Consider the following 14,235-nt stretch of genomic DNA (forward strand, 5'->3'; position numbering starts at 1 on the left):
AAAGAATATCAAAGGGAGAGTTGGAGGCGTTGTGTCTGGAGATTATAAAAGCATATGCGTATTCGAATATAGTATAGTTTCGCAACCAAGATCTTGAGATTTCCAATGAAAAGTTTTTAAACAGCGAGTCACACCTTATGAGAAGCGGCCACTGAATCTATACGCAAAAAGCAATTTCCAATACGAAACTTTAGCGTGTGATAGACTCGAATCTACCCCACTTTCAGAGTATGTTTTGACGCTGTAGGCGCTAAAAATCATAGCGAATTGCAACAAGTTGAATCCTTTGGGATGGATGTTAAATGCTGCCACAAAAGGTCCCGAACCTTCTTGCACTGAAGATTGTTGGTGTTGTTGAATCGTCAAAACGCAGGCGGTACTTGCACAGCGCCAGCTTGGGAGACAAGTGACTATTCCTTGGCATGCGAGATCATAATTCATTACTGAATCGAGTTCCTTACACACATCCATGTTTTCATCCCTGCTTCACAGCGTCTGATTGGTAGAGGCTTGGTTTTGGTAAAGGCGTGATGAACGTCCCATTTCCGTTTCTCTCACCAAACAAACAGATCTCTAACTGGAAAAGCTACAGCGCAGCTATTTGAGTAGTTCCATCTCAGTGCTATATAGCTATGACCGATCTCATTACGGCCATCAGAGCTTTATGCAATGTAAGCCTTTAATTCTGCTTTTATTCGACGGATTGTGGCGTCGTTTTTTGATGTATATTCAAGAAAAGGCTTGAGATGCTGACTACTGTATTTCCAAACCGATGACAAGGATTGTGGCTATGATGACTTTGTTGGGTGTCTTGGTAGAAATCCCGACATTGTGATCCTGAGTAGCAAACGGAACATCAGACACACGAGAGCTGCGGTGCATGAACATTTTTTCCCAAGATCACCCGTCCAAAGGCTAATGCGCTGTGGTTACACTTTAAAGAGGTATCGCTCTTGGCCTCTGCTTTTCCAAGCCTTGATCCTTATAATGACTCTCGCAAAATGGCAACATTGTAATGATATAAACACGCTTCCAATGTGAATCTACTTGTCAACTGAATCAAATTATGTGTTTCGAATTGTTGGAGCGAAACGCAAACTCAATTGATGACAGGAGCAGAATCAAATTACGGCACGAGCACTAAGAGAAAGTTTCATTTTGTATCCAAAAAACCTATTTGTATCGTCAGCCCGCACATGCGCCTCATTCGTCGAGTCCTTCCAACCGAAAATCCAAACACCTCGATTTTTGTGAGGTTCTGATCAAGTGGTTGCACAGCTGGAAACCTTCACGTCAAGGCGGTTTTAAGGCTTAAATAATGGAGCTAACAAGCTTGGCCTATTGAGACAATAAAACGCCAAAGGCTGAGACGAGTGGAAAGGCTGAGTGTTTCCAACATTATTTGTGCTCACTTGGCTGCATGACGTCGAAGCATGACATCTACTACGTAGGACGCTTGAAGAGAAACGAGCTGCATATTCAAACAGTTGCAATTAGCTATGACGGAGAAGAATGAGGATCCACTGAAAGCCATTGCTGTCGCAGATCTAGTTCAACCAAGCAAGTTGAGCCAGGATGAATTGAACAAGTGGAAATGGTCAAGGTTCTCCCCTGCTGCCAAGGCGAGAATTGTGACTGTGGCTGCATTAGGAGGTTTAGCTATTCCCCTTGGTATGTACTTTGTTGGATGCAGTGACGAGACATCCCCCACGTTTTGTAATTTTTTGGATCTACCGAGAATTTCACCACTTACGGAAGCTATCACCCTCGAATTTCTCATGACATGTATCTTGAGATCTGCTCCGTCTCTCGTTAAGTCATGACGTTGATCTAAAGTTGTGTTCAAAATACAGGCAGTGCAATATACTACCCAGCACTCGCACAAGTCACATCAGATCTTAATATAACAGACCAGCAAGTAAACGCCAGTATCACCATCTACTTCATCTTTCTGGGAGTTGCACCTTTACTATGGTCACCATTATCGGAAAGCTATGGACGGAAATCAATATTCGTCTTCACCATGGCCATGTGGACGGCTGCATCAGTCGCTTCAATCTTCATTACTAATCTGGGGTACTTGTATGCTACTCGTGTGATTCAGGGAGGGGCTGCGCAAGGATGTATGTGTTTTGTGTTGTGACTTTCTGAAATTTGAGACGGCGAGGTACTGAATTGACGCATCATACTACTGGTTTTCTAGTTGGACTGGCCAGTGGAATGGTGGCGGATATATTTGAACCTGCCCAACGTGGAAGAGCATTCGGTTATATGTGTATGTCGTTGGAACTTCAAAAAGGATTTCTCAATTCAAGCTAAAACGACACAAATACATAGCGCTAGGATCACTAATTGGCCCAATACTAGGACCAGGTCAATTTGATTGAAGTCATCCCAAGTTATTCAATATATCTTACGGTTCTTCGCTTACTAGTCATCGGAGGCACTCTTACACAATATTTCGGTTGGCGATCAACATTTGTCTTCCAAGCAATAATCGGAGGTGGCATTCTCCTCTTGGGGATTTTTGCACTCCCAGAGACTCTCGTACCTCCAAACTACCAACCAGAAACCGGCCCGAAAATCAATGCATTTGGTTATATTCAACGAAAGTATGGCAAACTCAAGACACCTAGTTTACTCGAGGCCATCGGATTTCTGGCATATCTACCAGTTCTTGTACCGGTATTGGTAAGATTATCGACGTTTGGGTCCCAGATTGCAGTCACCTCGCAACTTGGACGTGACTATCAAGTGTAAGCATTATGAAGAATGACGAGTATGAATACTAGAAGCTATGTAAAACTTTGTTCTCTTACCTCCCCCTAGTATATATGGTTTCTCGACACTCGCCAGTGGATTAATATACCTACCAATTGGTGCAGGCTTTATAATTGGGTCCATTATTGGAGGTAGAGAATCGAGCGCTCGAGCTTCTTTTTAGCGAGTGCTAAATTTTTCATCCAATCCAGGATACCGAACTGATCAAGTAATGGAGCAAGCACGCAAGAAAGTCGGTGAGAATTCCAAACCAGTTCCTGAAGCAAGACTGCGTAGTGCGGTGCAAGGAATCTGGATTGCTCCAATGGTATGTGCACAGTCGTCTCAAGTCATCAAAAACTATCCACTCTGATACTTGCTGTATTCGTGTAGGGATTCTTGCTGCATGGATATACTTTGAATCACAACTTTCACCCTGCTAGTATGTTCGTTTCCTGAAGTAACTGTACGAGAACGACACCTGTGCCGTAACGCAGAGCTTCAGTACCATGTATAGGACAATTCTTCATTGGATTTGGTGTCATGTTTGTGCAAAACAGCCTGAGTATGCTATTGATGCTTCATGAATCGGATCCTTAAAGAACCTCAGAACTAATGGAACCAATTCCCCTTTCTTCAATCTCAGACACATATTGTGTAGATATATTCCCTCGATCCCCTGCTGGAGTCTCTGCCATCGGTCAGTGCCTTTCGAAAACGTTCTCCTTCATCAATCAAATGAAACCCAACTTTGAAATCAATTACCTTCCAATCAGGTACTGCATTCATGTTCATCTTTGCTGGTATCGCGGCCAGTATAGTGGTACCAGCCATCGCGGCTCTGGGAGAAGCCAACTTTGTTGCTATGCTGGCAGGGATTTGCTTGCTGTTTGGAATTCCGTTATTTGCTCTTTACTTGTTTGGGGAGAGGCATCGTAAGAGGTTTAAGAGATGGGCTCCGGTCCAGCCTGTTAAAGTTGCGGCATAAAACATAACTCTAGTCAGGGGCTGTGGAGAGTGGTAAAGTAAAGGCCCAAGTCTTGTTAGGGGCTTTGTGAAAGATCAGCATGGACTTTGGTCAGTAACACGAAGTAGCAATTATACCGTTAGTTGTAATTAGAAGAAGTAGTAATATTCTGGTATGTGAAAACAATTAATAAATAAAGTGAATTTTCAACTTGAAAAACACCCTTGTTGAACCTATGACATTTTGGATTCAAATATGGTCAAAAAGGAGTTCAATGCGCTGTCTCAATACATGCATCAAATGAGCTCTGTTCGACATCACTCTATTTGGGCTCGAATTTCAGCACTGCGTGGAATGGTCACCAACCTGAATGCTTTTGCATCGAGTGAGATGTACATTGTGAATAAATTATTTACATTGGATCAACTCAACGAATAATGATGAGGCGATGATATAAAGCCCAAGCCCCAAATTGTTTGCCTGAAACACAAGGAGATGTTATAAAAGTTCCATCATCGTCAAGGGCCAATGCGCGAGAATACCTAGACATGATGGAGTTATTCAACGTGTTGCACTAAAAATGTGTTTGGAGCAATGTTTTGTGCAAGTTTCAGCAAACTTACTGGATTTGAATGTATTCTGTCAGGTCCTATCATCATATTCCTATCAGGGCCAGATAAATCGGTACTAGTATGGCTGTTATGGTCCATTCCTCCAACACGTGCTGAGCTATCGGTGCTTCTTTCTGGCTGTTGAAAGAACAAAAGATTAGTGGCATTCAGAGGATACATTGAAAGTGGGGTGGTGGATCAACCTGACTAATCTGAGGGTGAGAATCTTGAGCCTAATGAACAAACCAGAAGTGTCAGATGCCATAACGTACACAATGTGAAGAATCCATTCATGAACTTACTGGTATCGAGATGGTATCCGCCAAACGATTCCGCTGCTCAATTTCCTTGCGTGACAAGTGACTTAGGTCCACACTCGACTCGGCTCTTGCAGCTGCATCACTTGACTTTCGTGACAAAAAGCTCAGGTCGGGTCTTGCAGATACAGACTTGGCTCTTGCAGCTGCACTTGAAGCGGCCTTTGCAGCTTCATCCTAAAACGAATCGGAAAAAGTGGTATGTATCGTTTACAGCACAACTAGGGTACTTGAAAATACCTTTTTACGTTGCTCTTCAGCAGTTTTATGCAGCACAAGAGGACCAGCACCTCCTCTCCTCCAATAATCGTATCGATGATAGAGGGGCATAAACAACGAGCTTTTCAATAATACAGCAGAGAGAAACAGTGCTCCAACAGTTACAAATCCAATACCAATTACAGGTGGTAGCAGTGCAGTAGTCACTATAACCGATATTCCGAATCCAATCAGAGCAAGAGAGGAGGCTAAACCAAGAACCAACTGCATGTGTCCCATGACGGCAACAAATCGTTTTGCAGCTGGTGACATTGGGTCTGTGGCTGCTACTTGAGAGTTTGAATCGATTCCGTCGATTCCCGCATTATCATATCGTTCTCGTGTTTCGGCATCTAGTAGTACTTCCCGCGCGGATTTAATTGCTGTAGAGGATATGAGTGTTAGGACAGACCAAAACAGTAGCTGCAAGACTAACATATTACCATGGTAGGCCTCATTCATTCCTGGAAGTGGAGACTTGAATACACCGTAGGCGTTTGGATGAACAAGTAGTGACATCTAGAGTGAGTATGATGGTGAGATAACAGAAACTCTGTGATTCTTGCGCGAAGAAGGTCGTAGCGATGACCTTTACAGGTCATTTCCGAGGTCCAAAGATACCTCCACATTGTTCATAACATGTGCAGAAGCGCACAAAGATTTCATTTGATACTGAAACAAACAGCTGCTCAACGAGACATTCGCGACACCCTATCTCCTGTTCGACACATTCAGAGCAGAAATAGCTTGCAAAGGATGCGTACCTTGTGAGAGGCCATGCGGATCTCATCATGTGTATATTGCAAACCCTTCGTCAGTCCCACAACGCCATACAAGTCGTTACGTGTTTGAAAGTCTAAAATTCTCTTGATTGCATCCAGTCGTTCATGTGTAGAAGCCAATCGTGGGTTTGTAGCTGCTTGTCGATCCAATTCCGCTCTGACTCGATGTTCTTCTTCCCGGATGACATCGTCTCGTTTTACAAGACTGCGAGTAGTGGTGTCTTGGTTGTAAGCCAGAACGGCGACATCAGATGAATAGATTGTAGGGGAAAAGTGGTGTTTTACTAGACTGCGGGTACTGTCCTTGTTGAAAATCGTGTTTGCGTCGTGTACAGATTTGACAGGTGTTGGTAGATGGGCCAGACCAGTTACTGCATGTGCATGAGTGATATACATCCATGATATCAGGCACACAAGCAGTAAAGTGACTAGCTTGGTCATATTGTAGATGGAAGTGTTTCGGCTTGTTTTGTTTAAACATCAAACTTTGACAGGCAGGTTTCAAAATTATTCCCTGCAAATTGGAGAGACTAGAAAGAGGAATCAAAAAGTTAGAGGATCCAAAGAGTATGTGAGGGTGAATTCTACTAGACACCTCTTTTTGATAGCTCATCACCAGACTCATTGATCACATTGACTAAATAATAAGTTCAATGTGATGTTTTGAAGATGGAATTGTGAAGCAGAAACGAAAAAAATTACGCGTTTCTACACGTGATAGCTAACATATGCTCTTGTCTCTTACCCTCTTACCTTGCTTGTGTCTCAATCCCTCGTAAAAATCAAAACACCAACAACCTCACCAAAGCAAGGCTTGAAAGGAGTGGAATGCCGTGATGCTTTGCTGTCCTCTGCGACTGTGAACATTGTTTTTTCTGCTGCTTGTCCATCCAGCCTATGGAATTCGTCAAAGCAGGCCCAACACCCGAAACCAACATCACCTTGGTGCATTCGTTCTCGTTGTATTCCCATATGTTGGTACGTATTCTTGTAATTCTTGTTTTGATTCATCGGGCCTAGTTTGGTGCTTTGGAAGTGAGTTGCTCACCTCTGTCATCCATTGCTAGAAGGATATCAACAACCGGTGATTTGGTCAATTGGTCATTGGTTTGTCGATGACGAGCTTTGAAGTTTGAATTTGCGGATTTAGATTCTTTGCTGTACCAGATGGTGGAACTTGGAACACACGTGAAACAGCGGTACCCTTAGATGACCCAACACGCTCGCGTGTTGCTCACATCTACAATCTCTTCCTCACCCACAATCAGCGCTATAGACTGTTATGTGAAGGCATTGAACTGTGTCCGTCTAGCGCAAGATAAGGATGGTAATGATGTCGTGTCGTAAGCAACACATCTCCGTGAACACTTAGTTATTTGTTATTCTTCCTAATCTCCTTTGTTCGCACCTACAGCCCTTCACATTGGCTTCTCGGGAAACATAATTCGACGTCAAACGCCACGGAGGGCGGTATTCGCATTCTGGTTTACCACAGAACGTGAAACTCCCGGTCCTGTATTCGGATACAAGGATGAACGAACCTGATTTCTTCTTTCGACACGCATTCACGTGGGAGACATCATCATACGTTCCCGTACGTGTGGGATTATGAATAATGACACACGAAAATACCGTGTATTACATGCAACATCTGCTTCTCCATCGGGAACTGGAGTGATGAATTTGGGATTTGTGTTGCTGTCATCGACGTCGCTTGCCTGCTTGCTGGCTTGTATGTTGCTTTGGGTTCAAGCAAGTCACAGACAAAATGTAGGGATGACACCGTTAGTAGTAAATATAGGTAGTAGTAAGATGTAATATTATGAAGTCTGAAAACAAGTAGTAGATAAAGTGATTTTCAATCTGAAGAATGCGTTTGGTCTAACCGTGACAAATTCAGTTGAGACACGTTCAAAAACAGAGATCAAGCCTCGGAACACGTTCCAAATACGTTGTCGAGGGTTCTCGGTTTACGATTGATCAAGACCATCCAAGTTATTGATTCTTTTGTTGTTTGTCAGCAGCATCGCTGAAAGCTCCAAGTCACCGAAAACAAACAAAACTTGGAATTGGAGATAGATCACCGAGGTCTTGTGGCAAGCAAAGGACAATATAGCCAAGATCCATCATCGAATGGGACTAGTTCCATTCTTCAAAGCACTCTAGACACACTGCCAGCTCATAACTGAGCCAGTGCCCGTGACAACTTAATACCACGCCGAACAAAGTTTTTTATACGAGAACTGGTCTCGAGTGGAGGCAAAGTAGCCAGCTATGAAGCCCAAGAGAGCCTCGACTAGATCATCCAAAAAATGGCTGGAAGAGGAAGAGGTGAAACAGGAGTATGATTCCTTCGACGACGACTATGAAGAAGACGATCCGTACTTCGAACCACCAAAAAAGCAAAGGAGGAAGGGCAATAATGCTTCTGCCACTTATGGAAACGATTCCAAGAAACAATCTAGTGGTTACAATGAGTACATGCAGTCTCAACTGGCATCGGCTGAAGACATGCTCCGAAATATCCTAAAGGATTCCTACGAAGACAGGTTATCAAAGCTGAGGAAGGAGACTCTTTTACTGGAAAGTAACAGCAATGGAAACTCTCCGATCGCTTCTCCAAAGAGATCCAAGAAGGTATTAGGAAATGCTAGCGCCACACAGCCCAAACAGTTACAACACCAACTGCTATATGTAAACCAAACATCCATACCGCTACCCGTTATAACCAATCCGAAATGGTCGTCAGATTCTATAAAACAGACTGGTCAATCCATGATCAACGAGTATGGACTATTGGCCTGTCCCACAAGGCTGCCAACAACAACAACAAACCACTACCTCAGTGTCCAAGACACTCGTCATGTAGTAGCAAAAAGGCACTCTATAATACGCGAACTGACGACATCTCCATCATCAACAAACGACACGGTATCGCCACGGAGACAATCACTCGTAAACGTTGAAACATCCATACCAGCTCCACCTGTAACATGGCCCGTAGAACAGTTTATATCAGACGAAATACCAGACGACGCCACATCAGACCGGCTCCCACACCCATTATGTCTATTACAACCCATAACAATCATGACTCTTGTCAAACGATTCTTTACGGCGACGTATGTCCAATCCCCACTAAGTTTCCTGCATCCTCCGTCGTGGGCTACATGGCAAGATATAATTAAGAAGCCAGATTTACTATTATTAAGTGTGTGTCTTATGGGATCTCGATTCTGCACTTTGCCGGATCTGGAAAATATCGTCAATGAGGAGTCGTTGCCTCATTTTATTTCGGGTTATGATCGAGCTGCTGAAACTATATTTGAGGTTGTCAGGAAACGATTGTTTGGACATGGATGGGAGATTATGGAGAATATATCGCTAGAGTTATGTGAAGCTATGCTTCTTTTCGCACAGTATACGGGTGGTGAGTTGAATGAATGTGTTGATGCAACATTCGCTACGCGTATATGTGACTTTTCTGCTCACATCAACTCACGCCTTTCTCTTTCCTTGTCTGTAGATGTTGGATACCGATCATCATTCTCATGGTTGGTATTCGGAATGTCATTTAACTGCTGCCTACACATCAATTTACAAGTAGATCCAGATTGTCGGGCCTTCCATGGTAGAAAGTTTACATGGTTCGAAGCAGAACGAAGGAGACGCGTGTGGTGGGCTGCCTCTCAGTAAGTTTTTGTTGTTTGAGCAAATATTCAATATGAATGGAATCTCACAACAAACAAAAAACCATTTCGCAATTCATAGCAAAGACAAGCACGTCTCTGCCATCTGTGGTCGTCCACTACACATGCCATCAACCCATTCAGTAATACTACCAGCCCCAGAACACGTCTGGCTATCCGTAACTGAGGCCAACCCAACACCGACACCGCTACCGACTGAACTAGAATGCCGACTAGATCCCGTATTTAACTCTCATAAACTCCATCAACTATTCGCCCTAGTATTTGAACGGGATCCAACTTTCTCATCCAACGACACAATGTTATATAAAACTCTACCATCCGAACTCTCAGATACAACCGTCGAGTGGATTGGAATAGACGATTCTAAAGGTGTCAGACAATTATCATCAGCACTATCATTATGGCTACATAACTTGCCACCAGTATTATTAACTGCGATGGACGCACAAGAGTTTACCACCTCGCTCGTATATGCTCCAACAGTAGACAACCCAAACCCACCAATCCCATATATGATGTTATTCCTCCACATGCTGCATAGAGGATGTATAATACTCCTACATCGAGACGCAGCACTAAAAGCCGTCCAGGAATCCCCACAGAATGCCCGCTACGATCCAACACTCTCCGCATCCATAACAGCAGCTAAAGAAGTCGCACACATGGTATCGAAAGCTATAAACTCGGAAGTCCTCTACGATTTCGGGGATGTACCGGCTGGGATTGCCGTCATGCCCGCATGGATGACGTTTGTGTTGCTGCAATGCTCTATGACCATGTTGATTGCATTGACACTACCACACTCGTTTAATCGGGATGATTTGGTTGCCTTCAAGACTATGGAGAAGGCACTTGCGTTGTTGGCGCCTAGGATTTATGTAGCGCAGAGTGCTCCACATGCCTTTAACGCTATTGTAGCATCTGCTAGTCCGGAATTGAGAGCATTGTTGGATGCTGGTGCTGACATGTAGTACTGGGTAGTTAGGTTAGCTTTTAGTAGTAGGATCAGTATTAGGGTCTTGTGGGTCAGAAGTCTTTAGCTGTGAGGAGATATAGTGATTCTTTGCTGCTGTTGAGGAAAGATAAAAAACCACATGTAGTATAGTCAAAAACAACAGAAACTCGCTTAATTTTTTGTGACGGGCAAAAATCTCAAAAGAAATATAAGATGTATTATTTTCAACATCATGTTCACATAAGCAATCCCGTCTTCACTTTCATAGTACCGAATGAGTGTGGAACTTGTACTGCACCTCGATGGGCATTGTTTGCGTATTCAGCTGGATCAGACTTTGTTTGAGGGATTGATGCTCAGTTCATCCTACAACAAAGAGAAGATACGAGACCACGCCTTATAAGGCGTGGTCTTGTTAAGAGAGATCGAGATTTAGCCCTCCGACTTGACGACAATGCAAGCAAATGCGATTGGTAGTTACCAAATGCCTCGGAGCGAGTGAAGGGTTTCAACCTCAAATTCATCACACAGGTACTGTTTACCGGGTTTTCTTGTTTAATTTATTCGCCACACTCCAGCACCACAGTTACCCTTGTACTGCATTTCCGTCAGCCATGTATAGTTATCGAGTATGTAGTCGGCTGTGTTCGTTTGTAGCGTTTAAGGAAAAAGATTATGATTGAGTCAAAAATGACGGGGTTGTTGAGGAATTGAAATAACAATTGTAACTTGCATAGGAGCGTCTCTTTCGGGTTTTTTTTGCCTTACCATGAATTGATTAGTTGCTCCAGTCCGCGCTCCAGTTTACATAGTTCCATGGGCATGGATCCTCCGTTCTGACGGCACTTCCATGTTCCTAAATGTAAAGGCAAAAAATGGGGCTTGTGGTAACAGTTCGAATCTTTGCAAATCTGAAAGATATGATGTCCTTGATCAATCAACATGCATTGTGCCAAATTGTGAGATAAAAAACATTGCCTCAAAGAAACAAGATATTTATTTCTTCTCCCCTCTTGAAACATGGTTTTAGAAGTCATGATCCGATAAATCATCTTCATCATCCAGTCCATCTTCATCACTGCCGTCATCATCTAATAGTCCCATAGAGGGCGGAACTTGTTTTGCACCTGGTCGTGCAGTGCCAGTAGTTAAACGATTGTCTGCGTAATCGTCTTGATCGTCCTCGTCTGAAGAGTTAATGTCGAGCTCATCCTATAAGACGGTAGTGAGTTGTCAAAAACGGTGTCAAAACAACTTATTTGAGTAATCTCGCAAAGAGTGGAGGAATTTTTTAGCTACCCGTCAATCGCAAACAGTGTTTGTTTCTTACTTCGTCCAACCCATATTCATCAAACCCATGAGAGGAAGGAGCACCAGCAACTGCTATACTACGAGCAGACCGTGTAGGTGCCGCACCTTTTCAAGGAAAAAAATTTGGTGAAAATACATCCCACAACAAAAAAACTAAAGGTTCAAATGGATAAAGGTAAATTCGTTGCCCGCGCTGTCTTGTTCACCTTTCGGTCTATGAGCCCTCGAAGCAGCAGATATCTGAGGGGACGCATAACTTCCATTATGCGACAGATTAGGAGATGCCTTGTTGCCCACACCAGCATTTCCACCTCCTCCAGTTCCAGCACTACTGCTCCCCACTTCATAATCATCATCCAGTATTTCTCCATCACCTCGCAGTAATCGGACTTCTTCTTCTTGAAGTCTCATTTGCATAAGTTTGAGATTTGTTTCTGTTTCCTGTGTGTTGCAAGAAAACACAGTTGGGCGATGGCAAAAAAGAAGCGGCAGGAGCCCTTGCTATGACATTTGTCAAAAATCAAACCGCATTGCTTACCTGGAACTTGTCAGCTTCAATACGCTCCAGTTCCTCTAATTGTCGTTCCAAATAAGCCAAATTACAAAACTTGGTCACGTATCCTTCATACAGTCTAGCTAGTTCCATCTCAATCTTTTCATATTCGTCCATATATGCCGGTCTATAAATCGAAATTTGGGATGAGACCGTGAGGAAAAAAACTCATATGCAAACGCCATATGAACAAATCCAACAATTCTTCTCTCACTCTCCCAACGCACACATACCTAACACCCTCTAAACTCTTCAATCTCTTTTCAGCACGATCCAATTCCTGTCGTTTTCGATCGATCTTGGCTTGCAGATTAGTTTCATCCGCACCTAAATTATCTATGGCTTTCTGTGTGGTCTCTAATTCGGCTCGCATGGCAGTAACGGATTCGAGGACTGCAGATTCTAGTGTTTTCATGTCAATGTTTCGGGATACGACTGCTGAGCGTGCGTCCTATCAAATCAGAACGAAAGTGTCAGTGATGCGAGGAAAAAAAATTCAAGTACTAAATCGCCACGATGATTCATTCTTACACGTAGTTCCAGCTCCTTGCCCAACAAATCAAATAATATAGCACCCTTTTCAGTGATTTCTGAAGCGAGTGATCTACATGCTTTTAGTTGAGCGAGTTTGGAGGTTATGTCTGGTGGTGCGTAGACTAGGGAATCCTCCTGTGACAAAGAAAGTCTCGATCAACAACATTACTTACTCGAATCAAGCCAAAGTTTCACGTCAACGTCGCCATAGACATGGCCTAAGTAACTTCTGTGACTTTTTCTTACCTCCTCATCATCATTCGAGCAACTCAAAACAGCTTGATGTATAACCGTAGCAATTTTCAGTAATTCTCGTACTGCATTACCATCAGACATGTATAGTTTTCGAGTGTTTAGTCGGATGTGTGCTTTTGTTGCCTGGAAGACCAACAACGAGGTATTGTATAAAGAGTGTGGTGTTTCCGTGAGAAATGTGCTTTTTAATACAATAACAATCACAACTTTTTTTTGTTGCACTTACCATGAGTTGAGCAACTGCCTTTATAAACATGATCCGATCTTGTTCTGACGATACGTCGTCTGGTATTTCTGCGTTTGCATCGTAGCTAGTTAGATGAGTTAAGTTAGTAATACTTTAATACACTAGGTCAAATGTGATGTCGCAGATCCATTGATCAACGTCCATCACCAAATGTCAAGTGTTGAATACCTTCGCACGAGCCACAAGAGAACATCAGCAACCAATGGAAAATTAGGGGATTTGAAACTGTCCATTGATAATAATCCTGGATATCCGATTACTCGCATCTTTTCCGTAAAACCTATTCAACATATAAGTGTGTTTTAATATGTCGCTTGTTCTTTGTCTTTTTCGGATTCATGCGGTTGGCAGAGAGTTCCATGTACACTATGGACTTACTACGTAGTTCTCGATACGACATGATGCTGATCCTTGCTGATACAACAGAGGGCGTGTTGATCTGTGTGAAATTGTGAAAAATTGGAACCATGCGAATACGACCCAAGAAAAAGATGGGAAAAAGACGCATCCAATGATTTTGATTTTCAATATTCAAATATTCAATGTTTATTACTATGTTTGTACTCTACTATTTTACTCCTGGTGTTTACGCGACCACGAGATCTCAGACGGCAGTTTAACATTTATATGAGCAGGATGTACAGCCTCACGCGTTGTAAACGCGTCTGGAGCAATCCCCTTCTTTTGGTATTCAGACCAGTCGGTCCTACGCGATGACCTTCAAAAAACGTTAGAAACCACTGACATTCAAACAGTGGGAGCCTCTTTCTTGGTCACTTACTGCACTTTCGAAAATATCTGATCCATAGTCAGTCCACCCGGCCCCTTAATCTTTGAAGGGTCCAGAGTAGTTTTACCACCATCAGCACTCTTTGTAACTCCCTTCCGTTCAATCTTGCCCAGCTTCTCCAATGCCAACAAGTGGAGTCTCACTGCACCTGCCATAGACAGACGATCTGATGCGTCCATTAA

The 14,235-nt window shown here is 43.1% G+C and overlaps 1 protein-coding gene across 1 annotated transcript; it reads right to left on the minus strand.

The window, feature by feature from the left end:
* Positions 1 to 11,389: 11,389 nt before the first annotated feature.
* SmJEL517_g01837 (uncharacterized protein) lies at positions 11,390 to 13,663 on the minus strand (the record flags this gene model as incomplete). Its single annotated transcript, XM_031167765.1, has 10 exons — positions 11,390 to 11,575; positions 11,694 to 11,779; positions 11,881 to 12,115; positions 12,213 to 12,354; positions 12,461 to 12,678; positions 12,759 to 12,896; positions 13,008 to 13,139; positions 13,243 to 13,327; positions 13,432 to 13,543; positions 13,642 to 13,663. 10 exons carry the CDS (start codon positions 13,661 to 13,663, stop codon positions 11,390 to 11,392), a joined length of 1,356 nt encoding a protein of 451 aa, XP_031026372.1.
* Between the last annotated feature and the right edge of the window lie 572 nt (positions 13,664 to 14,235).

Source organism: Synchytrium microbalum (assembly GCF_006535985.1).
Source record: "Synchytrium microbalum strain JEL517 chromosome Unknown SmJEL517_scf0006, whole genome shotgun sequence".
Lineage (NCBI taxonomy): Eukaryota > Fungi > Chytridiomycota > Chytridiomycetes > Synchytriales > Synchytriaceae > Synchytrium > Synchytrium microbalum.